Source organism: Dendrobates tinctorius, unplaced genomic scaffold (genome assembly GCF_039654945.1).
Source record: "Dendrobates tinctorius isolate UK_male_01 unplaced genomic scaffold, ASM3965494v1 ptg000257l, whole genome shotgun sequence".
Lineage (NCBI taxonomy): Eukaryota > Metazoa > Chordata > Amphibia > Anura > Dendrobatidae > Dendrobates > Dendrobates tinctorius.
Genome location: NW_027361924.1, coordinates 7,417,562 through 7,444,508, shown reverse-complemented (window position 1 = coordinate 7,444,508; position 26,947 = coordinate 7,417,562). Strand labels below are relative to the sequence as shown.

Below are 26,947 nucleotides of genomic sequence, written 5' to 3'. Positions count from 1 at the left end.
TCATACACTCGGTAGATGCTGTCACTCTCTTCCTCTCTCTCTCATACCCTCAGTAGATGCTGTCGCTCTCCTCCTGTCTCTCTCATACACTCGGTGGATGCTGTCCCTCTCCTGTCTCATACTCAGTAGATGCTGTCACTCTCTTCCTGTCTCTCTCATACGCTCAGTAGATGCTGTCACTCTTCCTGTCTCTCTCATACACTCAGTAGATGCTGTCACTCTCTTACTCAGTAGATGCTGTCGCTCTCTTCCTGTCTCTCTCGTACACTCAGTAGATGCTGTCGCTCTCTTCCTGTCTCTCTCGTACACTCAGTAGATGCTGTCGCTCTCTTCCTGTCTCTCGTACACTCAGTAGATGCTGTCGCTCTCTTCCTGTCTCTCACGTACACTCAGTAGATGCTGTCGCTCTCTTCCTGTCTCTCTCGTACACTCAGTAGATGCTGTCGCTCTCTTCCTGTCTCTCTCGTACACTCAGTAGATGCTGTCGCTCTCTTCCTGTCTCTCTCGTACCCTCAGTAGATGCTGTCGCTCTCTTCCTGTCTCTCTCGTACACTCAGTAGATGCTGTCGCTCTCTTCCTGTCTCTCTCGTACCCTCAGTAGATGCTGTCGCGCTCCTCCTGTCTCTCATACACTGGGTAGATGCTGTCACTCTCCTGCTGTCTCTCATACACTCGGTAGATGCTGTCACTCTCTTCCTGTCTCTCGTACACTCGGTAGATGCTGTCACTCTCTTCCTCCTGTCTCATACACTCAGTAGATGCTGTCACTCTCCTCCTGTCTCTCTCATACCCTCAGTAGATGCTGTCGCTCTCTTCCTGTCTCTCTCTCATACACTCGGTAGATGCTGACGCTCTCCTCCTGTCTCTCTCTCATACACTCGGTAGATGCTGACGCTCTCCTCCTGTCTCTCTCTCATACACTCGGTAGATGCTGACGCTCTCCTCCTGTCTCTCTCTCATACACTCGGTAGATGCTGACGCTCTCCTCCTGTCTCTCTCTCATACACTCGGTAGATGCTGACGCTCTCCTCCTGTCTCTCTCTCATACACTCGGTAGATGCTGACGCTCTCCTCCTGTCTCTCTCTCATACACTCGGTAGATGCTGACGCTCTCTTCCTCTCTCTCATACACTCGGTAGATGCTGTCGCTCTCCTCCTGTCTCTCTCTCATACACTCGGTAGATGCTGACGCTCTCCTCCTGTCTCTCTCTCATACACTCGGTAGATGCTGACGCTCTCCTCCTGTCTCTCTCATACACTCGGTAGATGCTGACGCTCTCTTCCTGTCTCTCTCATACCCTCAGTAGATGCTGTCGCTCTCTTCCTCTCTCTCATACACTCGGTAGATGCTGTCGCTCTCCTCCTGTCTCTCTCTCATACACTCGGTAGATGCTGTCGCTCTCCTCCTGTCTCTCTCTCATACACTCGGTAGATGCTGACGCTCTCCTCCTGTCTCTCTCTCATACACTCGGTAGATGCTGACGCTCTCCTCCTGTCTCTCTCTCATACCCTCAGTAGATGCTGACGCTCTCTTCCTCTCTCTCATACCCTCAGTAGATGCTGTCGCTCTCTTCCTCTCTCTCATACCCTCAGTAGATGCTGTCGCTCTCTTCCTCTCTCTCATACCCTCAGTAGATGCTGTCGCTCTCCTCCTGTCTCTCTCTCATACACTCGGTAGATGCTGTCGCTCTCCTCCTGTCTCTCTCTCATACACTCGGTAGATGCTGACGCTCTCCTGCTGTCTCTCTCTCATACCCTCAGTAGATGCTGTCGCTCTCCTCCTGTCTCTCTCTCATACACTCGGTAGATGCTGACGCTCTCCTGCTGTCCCTCTCCTGTCGCTTGCCCCTTAGTCTCCTGCTCCTCTCCCCCACGTCTTACCTGCCCCTGGATGAGGCGCAGCAGGGAGCTCCTGTCCATATACCCGCAGAGGGGCTGTGGTGGGGGGCGCTGCACTGTGGTGGAGGGTGATCTCTACCTGCAGAGCAGCCCCCCAACTCCAGGGCTATAGGGAGAGAGCGGGGAGATCCGGGAGAAGAGAGAATGGAGACAGGAAGGAGGGCGGACAGGAGAGGATGGAGGAATGATTGACAGCTCCCCCTCCTGCCCAGTGCAGTGGAGATGCCAGGGGGAGGCAGGTGAGGCCGGGGTGATGTGCAGAGCCGCAGAATGCGGGGATTATGGAGGATGCAGGGACTGCTTATACTGGGCAGCAGCTGGTGCTACAAGCACGATGGAGGCACGGAACAGGCGGGGAAGCTGCACACACTGAGGCCACCGGAGATCCAGGTGATGCACACCCAATCCACGCTTCCACACACGGCTGCGAGCTGTCACATCTCCCTCCCATCACACACACAGGCCGGGGCACCGCCTGCGAATGCCAATGAGGCAGATCGGGGGGGTGTGGCAGCCAGCAGCCAATCACAGGCCGGGAAATGGGGGGCCAAGCCTGGAGGGAGGGGGATTATACAGCCCCTTCATCACCTGAGACCCCCAGAGCCATCAGTGTGTCCTGTATCACAGGGCAACATTGTACCCTACGCAGATGTATGTGTGATGGACACTGTCACTGCTGTTATACCACTTCCATCTGGTGCTGAGGATCCAAGCGACCAATCATATTGGACCCATCGCATCTAAGCGAACACATCTAGTCCATCGTATCTGACCAATCGCACCCGAGCGATCACATCTCGCCCATCGTATCCAACCACCCACACCAGAGCGATCACATCTCGCCCATCGTATCCAACCACCCACACCAGAGCGATCACATCTCGCCCATCGTATCTGACCAATCACACCCGAGCCATCACATCTCGCCCATCGTATCCAACCACCCACACCAGAGCGATCACATCTCGCCCATCGTATCCAACCACCCACACCCGAGCGATCACATCTCGCCCATCGTATCCAACCACCCACACCAGAGCGATCACCTCACCCATCATATCTGACCAATCGCACCCGAGCGATCACATCTCGCCCATCGTATCCAACCACCCACACCAGAGCGATCACCTCACCCATCATATGTGACCAGTCGCACCCGAGCGATCACATCTCGCCCATCGTATCCAACCACCCACACCAGAGCGATCACCTCACCCATCATATGTGACCAGTCGCACCCGAGCGATCACATCTCGCCCATCGTATCCAACCACCCACACCAGAGCGATCACCTCACCCATCATATGTGACCAGTCGCACCCGAGCGATCACATCTCGCCCATCGTATCCAACCACCCACACCAGAGCGATCACCTCACCCATCATATGTGACCAGTCGCACCCGAGCGATCACATCTCGCCCATCGTATCCAACCACCCACACCAGAGCGATCACCTCACCCATCATATGTGACCAGTCGCACCCGAGCGATCACATCTCGCCCATCGTATCCAACCACCCACACCAGAGCGATCACCTCACCCATCATATGTGACCAGTCGCACCCGAGCGATCACATCTCGCCCATCGCATCAGAGCGATCACGTCATCCATCAGTTCCGACCGATCACATCTGACTAACCACATTCGAGTGATCGCTTCTGACCGATCACATCCCACCCGACTGATTGCATTCTACCAATCACATCCCACCCATCGCGTCTGACAGATCAAATCTGAGCTATCACAGAGTGATCACACCCCATCAGTGAGATTACATCTCACCCATCGAATCCAAGCGATCACATCATAGCAATCATATCCCACCCATCACATCATCAGATCGCATCCGTGCTGTCACATCAGAGTTATCACACACCGCCCCATCGCATCCGAGCAATAACATCCTAGCAATCATATCCCACCCATCGCTTCCGAGCAATAACATCCTAGCAATCATATTCCACCCATCGCCTCCGAGCGATCGCATCCCACCCCTGATCTGTGCCGTCACCGGACACAGGTTATTAATGTGAATGTAAGATTCAGTGCCTGTCCTGTGGGGGGGGGGGGGGACATGGGTCCAAATAGTGGACAAGCAGAGCCAGGATGCACCCTACCTGACCCCATCCCTGAACCCTGACATACAGGTGTGTCCCAGAGGAATGTGTCTTCTAATTAAGAGGTTTCATTCCATTCAGACTAAAGCGGCCTGGACGGCTGTGCCGTGTGTGCACGGGGGTCTAGAGGGTGGAAGACCATAGGCGCCAACAAAGTGGCTTCCGACCATTAGATGTAGGGGACTGAGCTACTATCGATAACTAAAGAACAGGTGAAGGGGCTCACGCTCTGGGGTTGCAGGGACCCACTCCGCTTTCCTATTTTCAAGGTGGTGTGGCTCACAGTATTCTATGAAGGTGTGGCTTGAGGCTGCCCTGCATAATTATTTTGAGCCACACCCCCTTGTACATACCATAAGAATTAGCACTTAATGAATGTAATAAAAAATATAAATACTCTGGAGCAGCGGGAATAAAATAAGTGCAAAAACTGGACAATATTGATCTGAAGACCGATCCCGCTGTAATCACATTGTGGAGAAGTTGCCTTTCTGCTGGGTGATGTAGTACTACATGATAGCCATTGTAATGTGCAGTCACAGCAGATAGGGGGAGTAGTGCTGCCTGATGGCACTGATGTCCTAATATTGTCCATGTCCCCTCCTGCTCGAAGTGGTCGAGGACTGGACTCCAGAAGACGTCGGTGAGTATCTGACACTTAAGCAAACAACTCCACAACTACAGACAGTTGCTCCTTTGATCTGCCCAGAATGTCACTTTTTAGACCAGCAGTTTGTGCTCCAGAGCTGCTTTTCATAGTGTAACTAAGATTTTCTGCATACAATAAAAAGAGTCTACAGAACGGCCATCATGTTTATTTGAAACAAATAATTTCTCATTCACAAGTTCATGATAACGTAACAAGAGGCAAAAGATTTATCATCAGTGTGTAAAGGGTGCAAGGTCAGCGCTTTAATCGTTTCTTGTTCCGCTCCTGTTTCCTCAGTAACAAGACGTCTATAAGGAATCATTACCAGCAGAAAAGACGATGCAAACCCTGCCAACGATTCACAGCATCTGCCCATCTCCCTACACACAGGAGACCCTCCACTGCCGCAGGGGACTCCTACCGGACGGGTTTGGCAAAGCAGAGGAGACTCTAATCAGCTGTAGGAGAATGGGGGCTCCCCATACAGAAGAGGAGGAGAACCGCAAGACTGGATGGAGAAAGTGCCTAGGAAATGAACGCAATGTCAGTCCAGGGTAAAGCACAGCTTTACAACAGTACAGTAAAGTGTCACAGCTTCTCTATGAAAATTCATCTGTTTTAATTTTATTAGTAACCATAGAGTGTAGTATTGTATTTTTAAACAAATTAGGATGTATTCTAGTAGTTATATTCTTGTACATAGGAGCAGTATTATAGTAGTTATATTCTTATACATAGGGGCAGTGTTATAGTAGTTATATTCTTGTACATAGGGGCAGTATTATAGTAGTTATATTCTTGTACATAGGAGCAGTATTATAGTAGTTATATTCTTGTACATAGGAGCAGTATAATAGTTGTTATATTCTTGTACATAGGGGGCAGTATTATAGTAGTTATATTCTTGTACATAGGAGCAGTATTATAGTAGTTATATTCTTGTACATAGGAGCAGTATTATAGTAGTTATATTCTTGTACATAGGGGGCAGTATTATAGTAGTTATATTCTTGTACATAGGAGCAGTATTATAGTAGTTATATTCTTGTACATAGGGGGCAGTATTATAGTAGTTATATTCTTGTACATAGGAGCAGTATTATAGTAGTTATATTCTTGTACATAGGGGCAGTATTATAGTAGTTATATTCTTGTACATAGGGGGCAGTATTATAGTAGTTATATTCTTGTACATAGGAGCAGTATTATAGTAGTTATATTCTTGTACATAGGGGGCAGTATTATAGTAGTTATATTCTTGTACATAGGGGCAGTATTATAGTAGTTATATTATTGTATATAGGGGCAGTATTATAGTAGTTATATTCTTGTACATAGGGGCACTATTATAGTAGTTATATTCTTGTACATAGGGGCAGTATTATAGTAGTTATATTCTTGTACATAGGGGCAGTATTATAGTAGTTATATTCTTGTACATAGGGGGCAGTATTATAGTAGTTATATTCTTGTACATAGGGGGCAGTATTATAGTAGTTATATTCTTATACATAGGGGCAGTATTATAGTAGTTATATTCTTGTACATAGGAGCAGTATTATAGTAGTTATATTCTTGTACATAGGGGGCAGTATTATAGTAGTTATATTCTTATACATAGGGGCAGTATTATAGTAGTTATATTCTTGTACATAGGAGCAGTATTATAGTAGTTATATTCTTGTACATAGGAGCAGTATTATAGTAGTTATATTCTTATACATAGGGGCAGTATTATAGTAGTTATATTCTTGTACATAGGAGCAGTATTATAGTAGTTATATTCTTGTACATAGGGGGCAGTATTATAGTAGCTATATTCTTGTACATAGGGGGCAGTATTATAGTAGTTATATTATTGTATATAGGGGCAGTATTATAGTAGTTATATTCTTATACATAGGGGCAGTATTATAGTAGTTATATTCTTGTACATAGGGGGCAGTATTATAGTAGTTATATTCTTATACATAGGGGCAGTATTATAGTAGTTATATTCTTGTACATAGGAGCAGTATTATAGTAGTTATATTCTTGTACATAGGAGCAGTATTATAGTAGTTATATTCTTATACATAGGGGCAGTATTATAGTAGTTATATTCTTGTACATAGGAGCAGTATTATAGTAGTTATATTCTTGTACATAGGGGGCAGTATTATAGTAGCTATATTCTTGTACATAGGGGGCAGTATTATAGTAGTTATATTATTGTATATAGGGGCAGTATTATAGTAGTTATATTCTTATACATAGGGGCAGTATTATAGTAGTTATATTCTTGTACATAGGGGCAGTATTATAGCAGTTATATTCTTGTATATAGGAGCAGTATTATAGTAGTTATATTCTTGTACATAGGAGCAGTATTATAGTAGTTATATTCTTGTACATAGGAGCAGTATTATAGTAGTTATATTCTTGTACATAGGAGCAGTATTATAGTAGTTATATTCTTGTACATAGGGGCAGTATTATAGTAGTTATATTCTTGTACATAGGAGCAGTATTATAGTAGTTATATTCTTGTACATAGGGGGCAGTATTATAGTAGCTATATTCTTGTACATAGGGGGCAGTATTATAGTAGTTATATTATTGTATATAGGGGCAGTATTATAGTAGTTATATTCTTATACATAGGGGCAGTATTATAGTAGTTATATTCTTGTACATAGGGGCAGTATTATAGCAGTTATATTCTTGTATATAGGAGCAGTATTATAGTAGTTATATTCTTGTACATAGGAGCAGTATTATAGTAGTTATATTCTTGTACATAGGAGCAGTATTATAGTAGTTATATTCTTGTACATAGGGGGTAGTATTATAGCAGCTATATAAAAAGTGCAGAGTAACATGTATGTAATAAATTGCCATGTGACTTATTGCTGTATGTTTCATGTTATCACCGGTGTGCGGTTTCGCTCTTTATCACGCGCTCAGTAGATTGCAGCTTGTGGGTAATCACTCACTGTATGCGACATCGGTTATTACGCCCCCTCCTGGATTTCATGTTTTGTAGTTGCTGCTCTCTGAAATAAGAACATACATAGAAGAGTCTTACTGACAAGAACTCAGCGTTTGGAGGACACAGGTTTTCATGAAGTCGCTTCCACGCTCTATAGCCATTAATGTCACTGAGTTCGCCATGTGGGTAAATGTAGTTGAGAGCTGGGGGGTTATTGGACTTGTAAACTGCAAAGCAGTAAAATGCCATAACAATACAGAACCTGTCAGCACAGAAGATGGAGGCAAGCATTAACTATCTGTGAGAAGACAATAATCCCTCATGTAATGAGAAGCCCCTTCCATAGTCTCAATCAGAGCGATGCTCCACCCCTGTGCTGGGAATTCCCGCTAAGAGAGGGGAGAGACGCCTGCATCATGTATTCAGATACTCAGGGAAAAAAAGGGACGATGGACGGATGTAGAAATGAATGAAGAAGTGACGGTTGGATGGATGGATGCGTAAAGGAGTGACGGTTAGATGGATGATGGATGGAGGGACGGATAAAGGAGTGACGCTTGGATGGATGGAGGGACGGACAAGAGAGGGACAGGCGGACGGACAAGAGAGGGACAGACGGACGGAGGGGGAAGTACGGATGGATGTTTCACCTGCTTCCTGGTCGGCTCCTGTGGACGGCCGTCTTTGCTGGGACTGCCTATTAAAGGTGATTCCACTGAATGTTTGGTCAATGAAGGAGTCCAGGTCTTTAATTTCATCGGTGGCTGTAATAACGAGCGACAGATGAGATTTGAACATTTCATAGCCTCTGACATGACGCGATACATGTACTTGTATACGTCCGGATAATAATGCCCTTATGTATATAGCAGCTCCATATTCCTGAACTTTGTACAATCAGGGGATGCAAAAAAATAATAATTGTACAGGGCCCTACTCAGTAGAGCTGACAATCTACAGAACAGAAACCTATAAGCCGGCCACACACCATCAGGCATCTCACTGAGACATCTTTGCCTCCAGTGCTCCTTTAGGTAGATGCGATGTTAGATGTCTCCCCCAAGGACTAAATCTAAAGATGTGAAAACTGTCTTCAATTTTCTTATAGGCTGAGATCTGATCATCTGAAGTTACAGGCCTGAAGCCTGAGGCTGCACCACTGACATCCCCATGACATGCCCCACTCTGATTGCTGCTCGCTGCACTGTTGTCATGGAGACCTTGTGTGGATGCAGTTTATGAAGGACATCAGTGTCCACAACATTGAGCCCATTTCATCATTTGCACTCTTTTTTACTTGTGCCAAGTCCTTGAAAATGTTGCCAACTTATTCAGGAGTTTTGTGTAAAATGAAAATAAACGCTCTATTTTTGTCTTAACTTTTTTACTCCATTTTACAGTAAAAGGTTGTATTATTTATAATATTTGCTCAAAGAGTCCTATGTACAAAAGAAAAAAAATAACTCCGGGGGGAGAGACTTCTGCAAAAAATTGTGACTTTTTAAAGTCACACAATAATGCATCGGCCACAAACATCTGAATTACACAAACCACAACGGTGAACGGAGAAAAAACAGACAAATAAGCGCAATTTAGAAGAATAATTTGGTGAAAAAAAAAAAAAAGCTTTAAAACAGGAAAAGCTAGGCACAATTGCAAAAATGACTTTCACATTTCTGTATTTATGCAGGTTCTGACCAAGAATATTAGTTCTTTTACCTTCGCTGTCGACCGGACCTCTGACATCACTCCCAGGATTGGACTGGAATGAAAAGGAATAATCCCGAAAAATGTTAAAGTAGTAATCACATGGTATGTACAGATGTAGTGGAGCAGTTTGTACTTTGGTACAACCCATGATAACACTGTCATGTGGTTTCACTTATAATTGTAAGTTCTTAACCCTCTTTTTGGGAACATCAGACTAAAATAGGCTGGTATGAGCCATAAAGGGTGCAGTGTTACCCATGTCAAAGGCAAAATCCAGCCCCAATAGTTGCAGAACACATAAACAATCATTACCTTAGTCATCCAGTCACGGAGGTCTCGGCTCAAATCCGACTGTTTTTCCCGCACTACAGGAGTATCTGAGGAACGCCGACTGCAAGACAGATTTAACGTCTTACGGTTTAAGGGGTGCGTCAGAGAGCCCGAGTGTGAACTACAGAGCTGAAAGGTGTACAGTATACAAAAGCAGAGGGATGTATCCAGAAAGAAAGCAGGAAACATACAAGTGAGCAAAGGAGTGTGACAAAAGAGAAAAACGGGGAAAAAAAAACAAAACACAGGGGCGTACAAGACAGCAGCGAGAAGTATGATAAAGCAGAGGGATAGTTAAGAGAATACATAGGTTTGTAAGAGCATCGGGGTGCAGAGGAGAGCAGGACGATGTACAGGAGGGCACTGGGGGTGCAGAAGAAAGGGTGATGTACAGGAGGGCACCAAAGAGTAGAGGAAAGTGGGCAATGTACAGGAGGGCAACAGGGAGCAGAAAAGAGCAGGACGATGTACAGGAGGGCACTGGGGTGCAGAGGAGAGAGCGGGACGATGTACAGGAGGGTACTGGGGTGCAGAGGAGAGAGCGGGACGATGTACAGGAGGGCACTGGGGTGCAGAAGAAAGGACGATGTACAGGAGGGCACCAAAGAGTAGAGGAAAGTGGGCAATGTACAGGAGGGCAACAGGGAGCAGAAAAGAGCAGGACGATGTACAGGAGGGCACCGGGGTGCAGAGGAGAGAGCGGGACGATGTACAGGAGGGCACCGAGATGCAGAAAAGAGCAGGACGATGTACAGGAGGGGACGGGTGCAGAGGAGAGAGTGGGACGATGTACAGGAGAGCACCGAGCTGCAGAGGAGAGAGCGGAACGATGTACAGGAGGGTACCGGGGTGCAGAGGAGAGAGCGGGACGATGTACAGGAGGGCACCGGGGTGCAGAGGAGAGAGCGGGACGATGTACAGGAGGGCACCGAGATGCAGAAAAGAGCAGGACGATGTACAGGAGGGCACGGGTGCAGAGGAGAGAGTGGGACGATGTACAGGAGAGCACCGAGCTGCAGAGGAGAGAGCAGGACGATGTACAGGAGGGTACCGGGGTATGGAGGAGAGAGGGGGACGATATACAGGAGGGCACGAGGGAGTAGAGGAAAGTGGGACGATGTACAGGAGGGCATCGGGGTGCCGAAGAGCGCAGGACGATGTACAGGAGGGCATCGGGGTGCCGAAGAGCGCAGGACGATGTACAGGAGGGCATCGGGGTGCAGAGGAGAAAGCGGGACGATGTACAGGAGGGCACCAGGGGAGTAGAGGAAAGTGGGACGATGTACAGGAGGGCACCGAGATGCAGAAAAGAGCAGGACGATGTACAGGAGGGCACCGGGGTGCAGAGGAGAGAGCAGGACGATGTACAGTAGGGCACCGGGGTGCAGAGGAGAGAGCAGGACGATGTACAGGAGGGCACCGGGGTGCAGAGGAGAGAGCGGGACGATGTACAGGAGGGCACCGGGGTGCAGAGGAGAGAGCGGGACGATGTACAGGAGGGCACCGGGGTACAAAGGAGCACAGGACGATGTACAGGAGGGCACCCCGGGGTGCAGTGGAGAGCGGGACGATATACAGGAGGGCACCGGGGTGCAGTGGAGAGCGGGACGATATACAGGAGGGCACCGGGGTGCAGTGGAAAGCAGGACGATGTACAGGAGGGCACCGGTGTGCAGGGAGACGTCACGAAGAGCATCAGAGGTTTCTTTACGGCTGAGTATAGTTATGTAGGAGAGGGCTGCATGATGGAGCGGGGCTGCAAGTAATAACCACCTCTTCCTGATGGACACCATGGTCTCCTGGATCGCCTGCAGCCATCTCGTCCTCTCCTCGCTGCTGCCTGCAGCCTGAAGCACAAAACTGAAGCAATCAACCCTGGATATTGCACCGCCACACCGTGCACCCTTCAAACTAATGCATTCTCTCTCATAAACCAGTGTTTATCCATCTCCTCCCACCAGTTTGTAGTCCAGCTAAATGGATTCTATTGTTCGCTGCTATCAGCCATTTCATTATACTCGGACTACCGTTATATTTACCAGTAAGATAATTTTTCCGTTCCTCAGGGTCATCTCAAGGATGTGCCGGGATCCCGACGAAGCCGCACTGACCAATGTGAGCACCTGCTCCGGATACAAGGTGAAACGTTAGGGGGGGGGGGAGCCGATAATAATCGCATTATTATTGTAACAATTTCCCCCCCTATACTCACATCCTGCAAGTTTATGGTGCCCCACAGCTCCCCCTGCAGGAAGAACAGGAACATCACATGAGGTTAAAGGGAAGCTCCAGACCTGGGCTGTGTGTGTAATCACAGCTCATGAAATACCACATACAACCTAAAAGCAGGTGTGGCGCTAGAAGAAAGCAGCCATGTTTTCCAGTCCTCGACAATCCCTTTCAGGTTTGCGTTTCTTACCTCTTTGTCATTACTCCCTCGCATCTTGAAGTATGACAGCTTCGTCCCGTTAAGTATAAACTGGTACGTCCTCCACTGGAATTTCTACCCGGGTGCAAAAAAACATAATAATACTATACCGCCCAGGTCTACAATGGGGAGTCTCTTCGCCGATACACAGGAGCTGACAATCTATCCTGAGTCTACAGAGGACGTCTGTAAATGGCTCCGTGCTGCAGAGGAGGAACGGCCCTTTCTGAGAGGCTGGATAGCGCTCTCCCCATGAATCAGTCCACAACATACTGATTGGGGCAAGCAAAAATAAAAAGGGAGGAAAACGCAAGCTCCACCTGCCTGACTCCATATGGCTTCAGGTAGGAGTCCTGTGAACACTCACCTCAGGCCCGCACACTAGGGGGGGGCACGTTTGGTTAGCCATTTTCCACACCTGGACTGACACCCCCTATTTTTCAGGTACCGGCTTCATTATGACATTTGTTGTCCACAAACAGTAAATGAAGTATGAAAAACGCCACAGAATCCCAACCCCCAGGATGATCAGAGAGCGGCTCCAGCTCCGCTGCACCGTCTGTTGGAGTATACGGTAGTCTCAGGTCCACCCCTTGCCCTATCCTCCATGCTTTACATGGCAGCTGTGCTTCACTAAAACAGGGTTCTTTCATTTCCAAAATCAACGTCCAGGGTTAGAAAGGATAGTTGATTTCTTATAGACAGCGCCACCCGTCTGCAGTTTGTGTCTGGTATTGCAGCTGCAATTCCACACAACCAGTGAGCGGACAGGCGTGGCGCTGTCTGTAGATAAAGCATCCATGTGTTTATAATCCCGGACATCCCTACAATATCACTAATCAGGGACTCCAGCCAAGCTGCATTGCCTGTTGGAGTCTTGCCTAGTCTGAATTCCACCAGCAGAGGCCCTCTCTTGCTTTACACTGCAGCTCTGCTTGCTCAGATGATATATACATGGTAGCATGGTTATTTTTCCTCACCAGATTCTGCCGCCTCTTCTCCAGGATCCCAGACATCACGGCTTGGCCTTTCCGGTCCATGTCTCCCGGTGACCCAGCCTCAGCTCATCTGGCAGCAGCCACAGGTTGGTATCGGATTTGGCAGCTCCGGCGGCGGCACGATCCTCACCAGAACGGCTGCAGCTTCCTGAACTTTGCTTTCTTCCTTGTAGTAATTGCTTCTATCAAAGTTCACCTGCTGAGCGGGGGAAATCTGTGATGTCACAGCGGGGTCACCGGGGTCCAGTTACATAATGGCGGGTTATCCGTCCGCTTCTGGAGATGAATGATTGATGAGTGCGCTGACAAGCGGCCGACCCAGCCCGGATTACTCATTACCCAAATAACAGAGCAATAAACCAAAAGAGGAAAGTTCTCACAGTGATAAAGAAGCCGAGACGGATCCAAAACCCACAGCCACAAGGTGCGAAGGGGGCGCCATTGTGAAGGTTGTGTAACGCCTGGAGATCCCTGCAGAGCGCGCTCTATGTAAGAGAGATCACATCTCCTGAGATGCTAATGTGGGGGGCACGGGTCACCTTTCAAGATCTCTGCTTGGCGTCAGTGAATGGAAATATTCTTTACATCTAGAGACTGAAAATCTGCTGCAGACACGGGGGTACGACGGGCCCGCCAGCTGTGAATCAGCTCACACTGCAAGGAGCTCTGCAGCCATCAGCAGGTTATGATCAGGATGCTCCTATTCACCGGCAGCAAGCAGAACTCTTGAAAACCTGTGAGTTGACTTAAAAAGACAAAAAAAAACCAGTAGAAGTTACCAAACTTTTCACTGTGCAGTGTTTAAAGTGAACCCTCCACCTGTTATCACTTTGAAGGGGCTCTCCGACGAGAAGATGGACTCCCTGTAAAACGTTTACCTGTGGTCACCACTAGGGGGAGCTCAAATTACTGCACACTGGATTATTATTGGGATGAGTCTGCAGTCAGCTTCTGAGCTCCCCTAGTGGTGGCTGCAGGTAAACCAGACCATCATACTATAGGCTAGATCGGAGATTTCAGGCTCCAACTACCATAGGTATCACTCATTTGCTGCATAACAAACTTAACCCCAGTAACTGCGGGACTCTTTCTGAAAGGCTCTGTGCTGCTGTGAAAACGGTTTGACTACATATAAGTCTAGGTCTATTGGATGCAGCTGAGCCATGGGTGGTCTACATCCTGCCCAGGGACCGGCGACATCACTAGGCCGTGCCCATGGACCGGCAACATCACTAGGCCGTGCCCAGGGACCAGCGACATCACTAGGCCGTGCCCGGGGACCGCCGACATCACTAGGCCGTGCCCAGGGACCGGCGACATCACTAGGCCGTGCCCAGGGACCGGCGACATCACTAGGCCGTGCCCAGGGACCGGCGACATCACTAGGCCGTGCCCAGGGACCGGCGACATCACTAGGCCGTGCCCAGGGACCGGCGACATCACTAAGCCCTGCCCGAGACCGGCAACCTCACTAAGCCCTGCCCCAGAGACATCACTAGGCCGTGCCTAGGGACCGGTGACATAACTAGGCTGTGCCCAGGGACCGGCAGCATCACTAGGCCCTGCCCCAGAGACATCACTAGGTCCTGGCCCAGACACCGGCGGCATCACTAGGCTCTGCCCAGAGACCGGTGACATCACAGAGATGATGATGTCACTGAACTACGGACCAGGAGACAAGTCTCTGTGTGATGTCAAGACGATGCTCATTTTGATTCTTCATCAAGTCCACAGCAGCCACCAATCCGTCCACCATCTGTGGGGTCAGAACCTCCGAGGGATGCTGCCTGCAATCCTGAGGAATCTGAATGCATCAGTACATTCTTCAATGAGCCAAGGATTATCGCTCCCATCGTGCAGCAAAGTGCAGGTAACACAGGTGTAAAGCTCCCGTATATCGCACTGGGCGCCGTTTTGCCACTTTATGATTCAGAGCACTGCACCTCACTGACAGAGGTGATGCATGCCCAGCAGCACAGAGCATTTCAGGAAAGGAGTGGCAGATCATGAACTGAAAGATGCATATAGAAAAGTGCAGGATATTGCAGCAGCACAGAGTATTTCAGAGGATGCCTTTGGTGATCTTGTGGCAGGCCATTGGGAGATAAGAGAGCTCCCAGCAGCACAGTATTTCAGATGATATGTGCTTTGCCATGTCTTTCCTTGTACTCAGACTCCAGCACAATTCTTTACATCACTAGCTGAGCCCAGGTCGCTGCAGCGGAGGACCAGTCTCCCCCCACGTGCGCCCCTCACACTATAACAGACGACAGAACATTATAATTGGGGTTTTCTTTAAAATTGGTTTATATATAATTAGATCTTGTGTGAAATCGTCCGTTCATGTGAGACTGTACACACGGCTGACCACCATCATGGCCGATCGTCCAAAACATGGGGGGGGTCCACACTGTATGCTGTACAGCTGGGAGCCCCCTGACTACTGCAGAGAATTACATCAGATCAGTTCATTAGGAAATAAAATAATACAACCCTGCAGTCGCCATCTTCACTTTGGTTTTGGCTCCGCTCCATTCACTTCTCCACAGCATTTATTGATCCTGAGCTCAATTCAGTCTTCTACTCCAATCACAGCCAAAGCTGCAGCCAATATCCCATAATGCACTGCTTTTTTGCTGCGCACATTACATCTCCCATAATGCAACACAGCAGGAGACATGTGCACAGAATTGTGACTGCAGCTCCAGCTGTGACTGGAGCATAAAGTGGCACCCGGCCTGTACATGCTGCAAACACAGAAGTGAATTCAACACTGGAGGGGGGAAAAAAAAAAGTTTTAAAAAGTAAAAATGAGGACACAACACTGTTATTTGTTAGTGCCCGAGCAGAAGGGGTTAAAAGTGCCAGTGCCGGGCGGCAGTTCCTCCGGGCAGGTCACAGTGGTCGTGCGGTGGATGCTGGTCAGTATCGGGAGGTGCAGAGGCAGTGCCAGTTATTTGCTGCGCAGCAGCGCTTTGTAGAGAGTGAATCCCACGACGGCGGCGACTGTGGCTCCCAGCGCCACCCGCAGCCAGAAGGAGGCTGTGCTGAGCTCCGTGTCGTGCAAGTGCCTGCGGGGGAGGGCGAGAGAAATGTCAGGGTACAAGGCGGTAACATCGGCACAATGACTGCTCAGTGGAAAGACCCTGCAAACAGCCCCACAAGGCTCAGCTTCCAGATCAGAAACACCAATCATATACTGTGAGCTGAGCCTGAGTGTCATCGGGGGTCCTTTTTGTCCCCATGGCAGTGCCTCTGACAGTCTGTATTTTGACAGCTTAGGTCTGGCGTTAACTATCAGGCGGACCAGCCCCCATAAATTAATGGCTTCCAATACTCACGGAAAGGCAGCAGCCGTGGCCAGCTTATTGTAGATGGCTTTGTCCACAGAGCCCTGGCAGCTGAAATGGTACGGTGTCGGCAGCCGGTGCTTGTGGCAGAACTCTGCAGGGGAGATCCCGTGCTGCTGCTTTACTTCTCCTTGGTCCCATTTACACCCCACAAACAGGCAGGGCGTCTGACTCTCCATGTAATGTTGCTGCAAGAGGAGACAACGAGGGGCAAAATATGTAGGAGAGGCAAATATGGAGACATTCCAGTAATCTGGCGCACAACAGTCCGAAATCTGTAGTCAGGGGCTGGACCGGAGAGATTCTTGGGGCAGAGATCCCACCCAGGGGGACTACTCATTCCTGGGCACCGGGCAGCCCGATAGTCTGGCATCACACTTCATCCATGGATGCCAGACTATTGGACGCATGTTAGACAGTGATTGGTAGAGGTCGTCCTCCCACTCCGGGCATCCCGGACAAATACCTTGTAGATACTAGCGCAGTAGTTGAAGGATTTGGGGTCAGTCACATCGTACATCAGACAGGCGACATCGCAGGCGGCATCCGACTGTTTCAGGAACTCCGTGTCCACATCCACTTCAAAAAGCTGGAGGAAGCAGGCGGCAGACAAAAAGTCAGTGCACCCCCTATTTCAGATTCGCCCATGCTTTACACTGCAGCTTTGCTTTTTCAGATTGGCACAAAGGCGTTTTTACACGAGAAGTAAATGACGATCAGGACACACGATTACAGTGAGGGGCTATAGCACCCCACGCAATAATGGCCTCTCTCCGGTGCCGACAGTGTAAAGCGTCTCCGAGAAGCTTCCTGCGAGCGTCAGTGTCAAAGTCAGGGAAAAGAAATATGCCTTTACATCACAAAGAATGAAGACTGGATGGAACTGTAACAAACCCTCAGCTGTGAGAGGTTTTCAGTCTCTGGATGTGAAAAATGACAAATTCTACAAGGATCAACATTAGTCAGGAAAAACTAGGTGGCAGGAAAAGAGGCGGCACGGTGTGTGCGCTCTCTGGAGTTTCCCTCCAAGCATTGTGACACAGCACACAGACGTGCGGCCGCATCGGCAGCAGAACTTACAATGAGATACTTCTCCTGGCCGCCCACGAGCACCGTGTTGACAGAGTAGAAGGAGGGCTCCCTGAGGGTCCGCAGCTGCTCCTGAGGACGGAGAAAAAGACAGGTCACAGCGGCCCGATGCGATGGCGTGTGGGCAGACAGGAACATATAGTAATATTGGAGTGAAAAGCTTCTCATGGAGCAGCAGATAACAGGCGCCAGGGATAAGCGGAGCTGACGGTCACAATCAGTGGCATCTGATAAAGGAAGGTAACAACAGAGGGGCCTCTGATCCCCACTAGTGATCACTGTTATCTGCCGGACCAAGTCTCCGCTTCCTGCATATGACGGATGGAGACGATGGACTGATAATCTGCTCCCTCACCTCCAGGCTCTGCCCCAGGAACGCCCGCAGGAAGGCAGATTTACCCGTCCCGCGGGGGCCGATCACTTTACATAGGAAAACGTTTCTCTGCGTCTGTCCCTTCTCCAGGTCGATCCGCTTCTCCCGGGTCACTGAGGAAGACAAGACGCGTCCATTAATAATACCCATCGCAGAGGGCAGTGCCCCCCACGATCAGCCGAGCTCGTCTGCTCGATCACAACTGGTGCCGCTCATCTCCCATGAAACAAAGCATCGAGCTCGTACCGAGGAGTAACTGGCCGTCATCAGCCTAAGGGCTCATACTCACGTGAGAGAAACTGCCGCAGGCATTCGGGAGCGGAGCGTGCGGCTGCATAGAAATACATTCAGCTAAACGCTCCGATCCGAGTGCCAGTGGTAGGTACTGACGTGTGAGACTCGTCCAAGTTTCTGGCATGAGAGTATGAGCCCTTAGCTCAGGTCTGGCCTCACCAGCGGGTGACATGTAAAGCAGCACTCCGGACCCCTGACGTACCGGTGATGGCCTGCGTCTGGCTGTCCTGCTCACACAGGATCGGATACCCCAAATACCCCAGATGTTCCAGGCAGCGATGGACGTCCAGATAGGCCACCAACCTGTGAGGAGGAAGCAGAGGACAATGTAGGACCTGGCAGGACTATGGGAGTACTCGACACAGAGCGGAGAACTTACGTCCACTGGCACATGAACCCGTGGAGGGGGAGCAGGCCGTTCTCTGCCAGGCACACGGTGCTGCTCAGCTCTGGGCCCCATGGGGTGTAAGGGAAGACGCTGAAGAAGCTCTGAAGCTCCGAGCGACTTAGGGCACCATCACCATCCTGAGGACACAGGGGGAGACTAAGGATCAGATTAATAGGCTAGGGACCAGACTAGGGGGTATACGAGGGGTCATCATCTGATAACGGCCCCTCAAAGTAAGAGACACCTACACCGACTAGTCATTCATAGGGTATTGGATATTCCTGCAATCAGATCATTGTCCCCCCAATTAGGAAAGAGGGGTCCAAGCTTAATCATAACCAAACCCAAAGCTTCTGATCTGCACCGGTGTCCGGACGGGGGGGCGTCTGTGGTCCTCACCAGGTCGTGCTTCTCGAAAATCTTCTGGAGGAACTGATACCCAAAATGGTTGAGCTCAGTGGAGGAGTCATGGGGGACACGCAGCCTGCAGGGGAGAAAGACGTCTGTAAGGGTGCGGTCTGACCAACATGGCCACCAGAGACGCCAGGCTCCAGAATATTTATGCCCCAACTGCCCCCTACTGCGGGATAACCGGGTCATGCTGCGCCCTCAGCAGCAGAGGAGAGCTGACTGACAACAAAGGACGGCAGTTACACTGGTTGTCAGCCAGCTTTTCCCAGAGTCAGTGATACAGTCTCATGTGAAGCGGCTTGTGAAGGGTTAAGCAATAGTTGGCAGCGAGCGCAGTCACGTCTGCTGCGTGTGAGCAGATTTTCAATGCAGATGCTGCAATCAGTCGCACGCGCCGTGATGGCTCAATAAAATCTGTTCTTGGATCCGTCACTGCTGGCGCGGAGGAAGAGCGATCCCCGGAGCAGAGCGGCAGCGAAAGGAATAACGCACCGTGCTGGGAGAAATGCTCGCTGCTCCGAACCCCACATCACTGCCAGTCTGGGAAGCGGAGATACAGGGGACTGTTTGTAGCGTCCTCACAACGCAGAATCACTGCAAACAGCTCCTTGTAGCTCAGCTTCCAGCACCTGTGTGCAGTCTAAGGCTAGTTTCACATTAGCGTTTACGGCCGCAGCGTCGGGCTGCGCACGGCCGCCGCTAAGCCCCGCCCCCTGCCACGCCTCCGCCGGTAGCCCCGCCTACGGGCGCATAACGCTGCATGCGTCCCCTATCTTTATCACTGGGGACACAGGCCGTGCGCAGTATGCGTTTGGCGGTGCATGCGTCCTTTTTACGGTGCGCCGACCAGCGCCAAACGCAACCTGTTGCAATTTGGTTGCGCTCGGCGCACCATCAAAAGGACGCATACGCCACCAAACGCATACTGCGCACGGCCTGTGTCCCCAGTGATAAAGATAGGGGACGCAGGACGCATGCAGCGTCATGCGCCCGTAGGCGGAGCTACCGGCGGAGGCGCGGCAGGGGGCGGGGCTTAGCTGCGGCCGTTAACGCTAATGTGAAACTAGCCTTATAGGGCTATGCCCATCAGCGCTATAGCTCCGCTTGGGGGGGGTCTCACGGATTGGGGTCTGAATCTCTAGATCAAGGGTCTAGTGGAAATCAGGAAGATTGTGACTCACGGTGGGTAGAGGTAGTCGTCGGTGAGCTCCAGCGTGTCGTCATACCCAAAGCGTCGCAGTATCGTCCATGTGGTCTCGTGGCGCCCCCGCTGGATGAAGAGGGTATTGAGGAACAGGAAGCCTGGGATTAAATAGGAAAACCTCTTACTTGTGGAGCACAATGGCTGCCCTCCTGGTAGATAGCTGTCATCTCTCCCGGATACAGACGTGCAATTATTTTATTTTTTTCTTATATTAACAGTTGGATAACCCCTTTAACCCTTACTCTTGAAGGGTAGGTCACCAGTAAACCTTTTCATTGCCCCAACACATGCTAAATACGCAACAAAGCATCTGATCTCACCGCTCAGTGTCAGACCGTTGTCCCGCACGCCGTCCGCTGTATTCTTCCTGACAACCATCTTCACGTCCTCCATGGCCTGAGGAACCAAGGGGTTCCCGAAACAGGACTGCTACCTCCCAAGAGACGGCGAGACACCAATCAGAAACACAAGAAGAAAGGCAACTGGTACATACAGTCACCCTGGGGGGACGCGGACCACCCAAAGTGTAAGCAGTGAGGGCAGCTGTGGAGATCGGGGTCAGAAGGTGTGGGGGGAGATACCTGGAAATAGTTCAGCTCATCGTCGCTCAGGATCTGGTTGTTGTCCTGGTCGGAGATGGTGAATATTCGGGTCAGCGCTTTCCTGCACTGCGGCCTGAGCTGGAGAAGAGTCAGATGTAATGAGCCGCAGTCCGGACCCCCGCATCTCACCTACGTGAGCACTGTTACCCCCCACTTTACAATGCACTGGCAGATGGTTGTATGGCACCACACAGGAGCGTGGCGATCACACCCACGTACCTGCTTCTCCTCCGGGTCGTACAGGGGAGCGGTGGGGTGAAGGACAGCTTTCTGGGCGTAGTAGAAAACTTCGGAGATGTTCTTGAGGTTCTTGGCCGAACACTGGAGGAGGAAGAGACCTGGCGGTGACTGTGACGTAGCAGCTCACATAGATGTGAAACAGGTGTAATGTCGCCATCTCATCAAGGGGGCGCCGCACCTGGCGCACACATCCGCTTACCTCCACGCAGGTCTCGATTTCCGAAAATTGGTTCATAATTGGGAGGATGGACTCCATGGAGCTGCCACATTGGAGGTCAGACTTATTCCCCACCAGGATTATGGGAAGCCTGCAGAGAAGAGAACGCTGATAAGATGCACGCCCGCTGCCCATCACCGGCGGGACAGGGGAGAAGACAGACAACTGTACCGGGAGCTTCGCTCAACATGGCCGTTCACCAGCGGGATCCACTTTGAGGAAATCTGGAAGGAAAACTCCTAATCAGTAATAAGGTTATTAATATAAATGTAATTATATGTCAGGAGCGGGGGGGCACGCGAGGAGCCTGGATAAGCTCAGATATCTGATCTCAGCCCATTCCCCATCACTCTTACATACCTCACCTGTCTGTCCCTTGTCCTTCACCTTCAATATGTAATATTCTATTCTGCACCCACAGCATCAGATGCACCGTACACAGTGAGGAACCGAGGTAAAGCAGGAAACAAGCACAAACAGCCGAAAGTGGAGGAAAAGGGCCGAGAGTGGAGGAGACGGGCAGGGGCTGCAAAGTCTCCACAGCTCTACATCACATTCTTCACTCCCTGCGGCCACCGCTAGAGGGAGCTCACAGAACATTACATAGCGCTACTCTTATATTAAGATATGGAGCTCCCTCTAGTGGTGGCTGCAGGTAGAGCATGTAACAGAGCAGAGGATTTGGAGCTCTGTATTAGGAAAACTGTACTCCAATCACTAAGAAGTAACCAGCACAGAGTTTTGGATCTAATCATAATCACAAAAATAATAAATGATAGAAACTCCTTTAAATTGACCCCATCAAGTGCCACAGAGCACATCAATGTCATAATGAGCGCAGTTCTGAAGTCATGATCCTCACCTTCTCAATGGTGCTGGACTCAGAGACATCATATACAATGCAGACAACGTTTGCCTGATGGAGGGAAGTGAAAATCACATGAGAAGCTGAAAATAAGAGAATCAGCAGCGAAAGTCAGAATATAAAAATAATCAGCTCTCCCGACACTATCCGTCCCCAGACCCCCCCAAGCGCTACCCATCCCCAGACCCCCCCACGCTATCCCTCCCCAGACCCCCCCCCAAGCGCTATCTGTGCCCAGACCCCCCCCAGCGCTATCTGTGCCCAGACCCCCCCCCAAGCGCTATCTGTGCCCAGACCCCCCCCCAAGCGCTATCTGTGCCCAGACCCCCCCCCCCCACCAAGCACTATCCATGCCCAGACCCCCCCAGCGCTATCTGTGCCCAGACCCCCCCCCCCACCAAGCACTATCCGTGCCCAGACCCCCCCCCCCCCCCCCCCCCAAGCACTATCCGTGCCCAGACCCTGCACTGCTGCTCTCAGAATCCTCCTGGGCCTCTGTGCTGGGGGGCCATACATGAAGGAGTTACTGCGGAGGACAGCGATTGGCTGCAGCACTCTCGGGGCTTACAAGGCGTGTAATTGTCATTTCACTACATTTCCTGCTTCCTGACATTTTTAAAATTCTGGACAATCCCTTCAATATCAGACATTTCCATGTTCAAAATAGGCCGCGTATAGGGGGTCTGGAGAGTTGACCTAATAGCCGTGATCAGACCCCTCCCCGGCTGATTCCTTGCCATTATAAAGTATCATCCACTGAGGACTCTCCATTCAGATTCCCCTTCTTCATCCCCAGCACACAGACTGGTGCAGTGCCTATAACCACCGCCAGGGGGCGATCTGTACACAGCAGCACATGGCTCCTATTATTCAGCTCGCCCTCTGGTGGTGGAAGTAGGAAATGCTGGACATCCCTTTGCTGATGATTTTTTCATTTTTAGTGGTTAGTAAGTGGCGGCTCCGCTCGCTGTTATGTGCCGGGCAGCGCGGGTGACGCATCTCTTACCTTCACAATCTCATCCCTGATCTCATCTTCCGTCTGTTCCAGTTCTATGGAATTAAGATAAGAACAGGAGCGTCCGTTATACTGCAGGACGGAGGATGATCACTGTACAATGACCCAACCCGAACATCAGTGGGAACACAGAACTCCCCACACCCCATGTGTGCACAGCTATGATCTGACTGCACCTCCTGTCCAGTGAGGGGTTCAGGAGCCTGATGTGTCTGTCCGCCATGATTTACACTTCTGCTCTGATCCACTAATAATTGCTCTACTTCATGACACCAGATGAACCGTCAGGGTGTGAGGTCAGAAACCCATCTCCTCACTGAAGCACTAGACTGCTGTTCTGTCTCTCCTCCATCCTTTATACAGGACCGCCAGCCAGCTAATATACATGGAGACCCCTGATGTCAGATGTCGGGGGGACAAGGATCCGGCAGATGGATTCCAACATGCACAATTCTTCTTGAGGGGAGATAAGACTCCTCCAGATGAAGAAACTGAGAACATGCCGACTCTGCTGAGGGTGAACGGAGGGGGCATCAAAAAAAAAAAAAGACATGGTGTACGGCCAGCCTCACCCCCATGCTTTACACTGCAGTCACCCACTGCACCACCCCAAGGATCAGTGGCCGGACACATCTGACCTGTAGCGCTATGTGCCAATCATATAACTGCACGACTGTCATGCAACGTATAGAAGTGACGCGTCCACCAGAGCGAGACTGTACTGGCACAGGGGAGGGTCCGGAGAAGAGGACTCCGCGCCCACACGGGGGGGCTCCCCAGGGAATGGATAGCACAGGGGAGGGTCCAGAGAAGAGGACTCCGCGCCCACGGGGGGTGGGGCTCCCTAGAGAAGGGATAGCACAGGGGAGGGTCCCAAGGAGAGGACTCCGCACCCACACGGGGGGCTCCCCAGAGAAGGGATAGCACAGGGGAGGGTCCAGAGAAGAGGACTCCGCGCCCACACGGGGGGGCTCCCCAGAGAAGGGATAGCACAGGGGAGGGTCCAGAGAAGAGGACTCCGCACCCACACGGGGGGGGGCTCCCCAGAGAAGGGATAGCACAGGGGAGGGTCCAGAGAAGAGGACTCCGCGCCCACACGGGGGGCTCCCCAGAGAAGGGATAGCACAGGGGAGGGTCCAGAGAAGAGGACTCCGCGCCCACACGGGGGGCTCCCCAGAGAAGGGATAGCACAGGGGAGGGTCCAGAGAAGAGGACTCCGCGCCCACACGGGGGGCTCCCCAGAGAAGGGATAGCACAGGGGAGGGTCCAGAGAAGAGGACTCCGCGCCCACACGGGGGGCTCCCCAGAGAAGGGATAGCACAGGGGAGGGTCCAGAGAAGAGGACTCCGCGCCCACACGGGGGGCTCCCCAGAGAAGGGATAGCACAGGGGAGGGTCCAGAGAAGGGACCAGGACTCTCCTGGTGGGACCCTCTACCCGCGTCTCTCCTGGGCCGTACAGTGGAGTTACACCAGGCGGCCCCCGCACAGCGGCGGTCAGCAGAGACGTCACATTTACACCGGGTAACTGTGTGAAGGACAATCCCCTACACGGCCCCAGCAGCGGTTACCGGATGTGTCCACGATGTGTGTGGGCACTCGCTCTGGCGTCACGTCGGCCGGGATGGTGATCTCCTCCGCACGGGCCGGCACCTGGTGGAGGGAGAGGATGAGGGGGTCAGTACCAGCAGCGGCACTCATCTGCTGATGTGCTCAGACAGCCTGCTGGGAGTTGTGGTTCTGCAGCAGCGATGATGTGACGCCGGCGCACCTACCTGATCCGGGAACTCCTCCCCCACCAGCGCCATTATCAGAGACGTCTTCCCCACTTGGGCTGCGGGATGAGAGGAGACGGGGTCAGTGCAGGCTCTGGGAGGTGGGGGTCCGGCGGGCGCTGCCCATGACCCAGGCTCTGCGCTGGGAGGTGCTCGCGGGGCCATCACTTCTCTACATTAGTGGGGTCCCAGCGGTCAGGACCCCCGCAGTCAGCAGGTGGAGCGGGGAGATGCTCAATCCAAAGGGACAGTACGCAAGATATCGGGTGACATTCTCCATAACTGCTCTCCGGTCACAGCCAAAGCTGCAGCTCAGGGCTGTGGTCACCTGATCGCGGGGCGTAGTGGGAGCACAGATGCCGGGTCACATGACCGGGGTAAGCAGCGGATCTGCAGCTTTGGATGTGACTAGAGAAGAGATTACACCGGAGAGCACAGCCACTAACTACAACCCCCGCCTGCTGCGGGACAGGACGCGCCGGGGCTGCAGCTCCATGTGCGGAGGTGACATTGACGCCCGCGCCGCTCTCTGCCCCGGGACACAGCCCGCCTCCGCCGCCTCTCCTCCCCCCTGTGCCCCGGCTCTCACCCTCCCCCAGGAGGAGGATCCTCACGTCCCGCTTCATGGTCCCGGTGCCGCTAACATCGACTTCCGGGTGTCCAGGCGGACAACCAGTGACAGGACTCCCCACTTCCGGCGTCTCTGCGGTAACCCTTACGTCACTTCCGCTCACGCTGCCAAGCGCGACTAAGGGGCGTCAGGATACCATGGCAACGAGGGAGGGGCGGAGCAGATACCTGGCGGAGCGCACGTAGGCCCGGGGGAGGGGAGCAGTCACGTGACTGCAGGTGAGCGGCGGCGGCGGCGGCACGGACTCTCCACATCCCCGCGTCATTTGCTCTGATCGTTTTGTGCGTTCATGATATTTTTCTTTCTTTCTTTGATTATTTTTTTTTGCCTTGATAATTTCTCTTCTCCGGAGTCTGTGCCGCAGCGCCACCTGCAGGAGGAGAGCGGTAATGACCAGCATCAGGAGTCTGCCACAGCGCCGCCTGCAGGAGGAGAGCGGTAATGACCGGCATCAGGGAGTCTGTGCCGCAGCGCCGCCTGCAGGAGGAGAGCGGTAATGACCGGCATCAGGAGTCTGTGCCGCAGCGCCGCCTGCAGGAGGAGAGCGGTAATGACCGGCATCAAGAGTCTGTGCCGCAGCGCCACCTGCAGGAGGAAAGCTGTAATGACCGGCGTCAGGAGCCTGTGCCGCAGCGCCACCTGCAGGAGGAGAGCGGTAATGACCGGCATCAGGAGTCTGCCACAGCGCCGCCTGCAGGAGGAGAGCGGTAATGACCAGCATCAGGAGTCTGTGCCGCAGCACCACCTGCAGGAGAGCTGTAATGACCGGCGTCAGGAGCCTGTGCCGCAGCGCCACCTGCAGGAGGAGAGCGGTAATGACCGGCATCAAGAGTCTGTGCCGCAGCACCACCTACAGGAGGAGAGCTGTAATGACCGGCGTCAGGAGCCTGTGCCGCAGCTCCACCTGCAGGAACAGAGCGGTAATGACCGGCATCAGGAGTCTGTGCCACAGCGCCGCCTGCAGGAGGAGAGCGGTAATGACCAGCATCAGGAGTCTGTGCCGCAGCACCACCTGCAGGAGAGCTGTAATGACCGGCATCAGGAGTCTGTGCCGCAGCGCCACCTGCAGGAGGAGAGCGGTAATGACCGGCATCAGGAGTCTGTGCCGCAGCGCCACCTGCAGGAGGAGAGCAGTTATGACCGGCATCAGGGAGTCTGTGCCGCAGCGCCACCTGCAGGAGAGCGGTAATGACCGGCGTCAGGAGCCTGTGCCGCAGCGCCACCTGCAGGAGGAGAGCGGTAATGACCGGCATCAGGAGTCTGTGCCGCAGCGCCACCTGCAGGAGGAGAGCAGTTATGACCGGCATCAGGGAGTCTGTGCCGCAGCGCCACCTGCAGGAACAGAGCGGTAATGACCGGCATCAGGAGTCTGTGCCACAGCGCCGCCTG

At 51.7% G+C, this 26,947-nt stretch overlaps 2 protein-coding genes and 1 long non-coding RNA gene across 6 annotated transcripts in view; 1 reads left to right on the top strand and 2 right to left on the bottom strand.

Moving 5' to 3' along the window:
- Positions 1-2,384, bottom strand: part of RHBDL1 (rhomboid like 1) — a 54,048-nt gene extending 51,664 nt beyond the window's left edge. The window contains exon 1 of the mRNA XM_073558602.1: positions 1,882-2,384. Within this exon, the coding sequence (XP_073414703.1) occupies positions 1,882-1,920 (39 nt within the window). The 5' untranslated portion in view covers positions 1,921-2,384. The remainder of the gene's footprint in view (positions 1-1,881) is intronic.
- Positions 2,385-5,111: 2,727 nt separating this feature from the next.
- On the top strand, positions 5,112-15,601 carry LOC141069189 (uncharacterized). Its single transcript, XR_012226527.1, has 4 exons — positions 5,112-5,223; positions 9,331-9,452; positions 11,747-13,192; positions 13,280-15,601. It is a non-coding gene; the product is annotated as an uncharacterized lncRNA (long non-coding RNA).
- RHOT2 (ras homolog family member T2) lies at positions 15,390-25,673 on the bottom strand. 4 transcript variants are annotated; one of them, XM_073558599.1, is made up of 19 exons: positions 25,517-25,673; positions 24,928-24,986; positions 24,724-24,805; positions 23,146-23,189; positions 22,137-22,190; positions 21,446-21,498; positions 21,257-21,365; positions 21,037-21,138; positions 20,797-20,895; positions 20,536-20,644; positions 20,193-20,313; positions 19,000-19,084; positions 18,592-18,737; positions 18,415-18,515; positions 17,901-18,031; positions 17,537-17,617; positions 16,923-17,045; positions 16,448-16,644; positions 15,390-16,177 (listed from the first exon to the last, which is right to left on the bottom strand). In XM_073558599.1, exons 1-19 carry the CDS (start codon positions 25,551-25,553, stop codon positions 16,060-16,062), a joined length of 1,851 nt encoding a protein of 616 aa, XP_073414700.1. In that variant the 5' UTR covers positions 25,554-25,673; the 3' UTR covers positions 15,390-16,059. The 4 variants fall into 4 exon arrangements, with proteins under 4 accessions (XP_073414700.1, XP_073414699.1, XP_073414701.1 ...); XM_073558598.1 differs by lacking the exon at positions 25,517-25,673 and having other exon boundaries at positions 24,928-25,487; XM_073558600.1 differs by lacking the exons at positions 24,724-24,805; positions 24,928-24,986 and having other exon boundaries at positions 25,517-25,650.
- Positions 25,674-26,947: the final 1,274 nt, after the last annotated feature.

Bases quoted from the DNA above. Each gene is read 5' to 3' on its own strand.
- RHOT2 (XM_073558598.1), bottom strand. From the start codon at position 25,092: ATGGCCCCGCGAGCACCTCCCAGCGCAGAGCCTGGGTCATGGGCAGCG. The intron at 22,191-23,145 runs GTAAGAGATGCG...TCCCTCCATCAG, and splicing joins TCAGGGATGAGATTGTGAAG to GCAAACGTTGTCTGCATTGT. The intron at 21,139-21,256 runs GTAAGCGGATGT...TTCCTCCTCCAG, and splicing joins AAATCGAGACCTGCGTGGAG to TGTTCGGCCAAGAACCTCAA.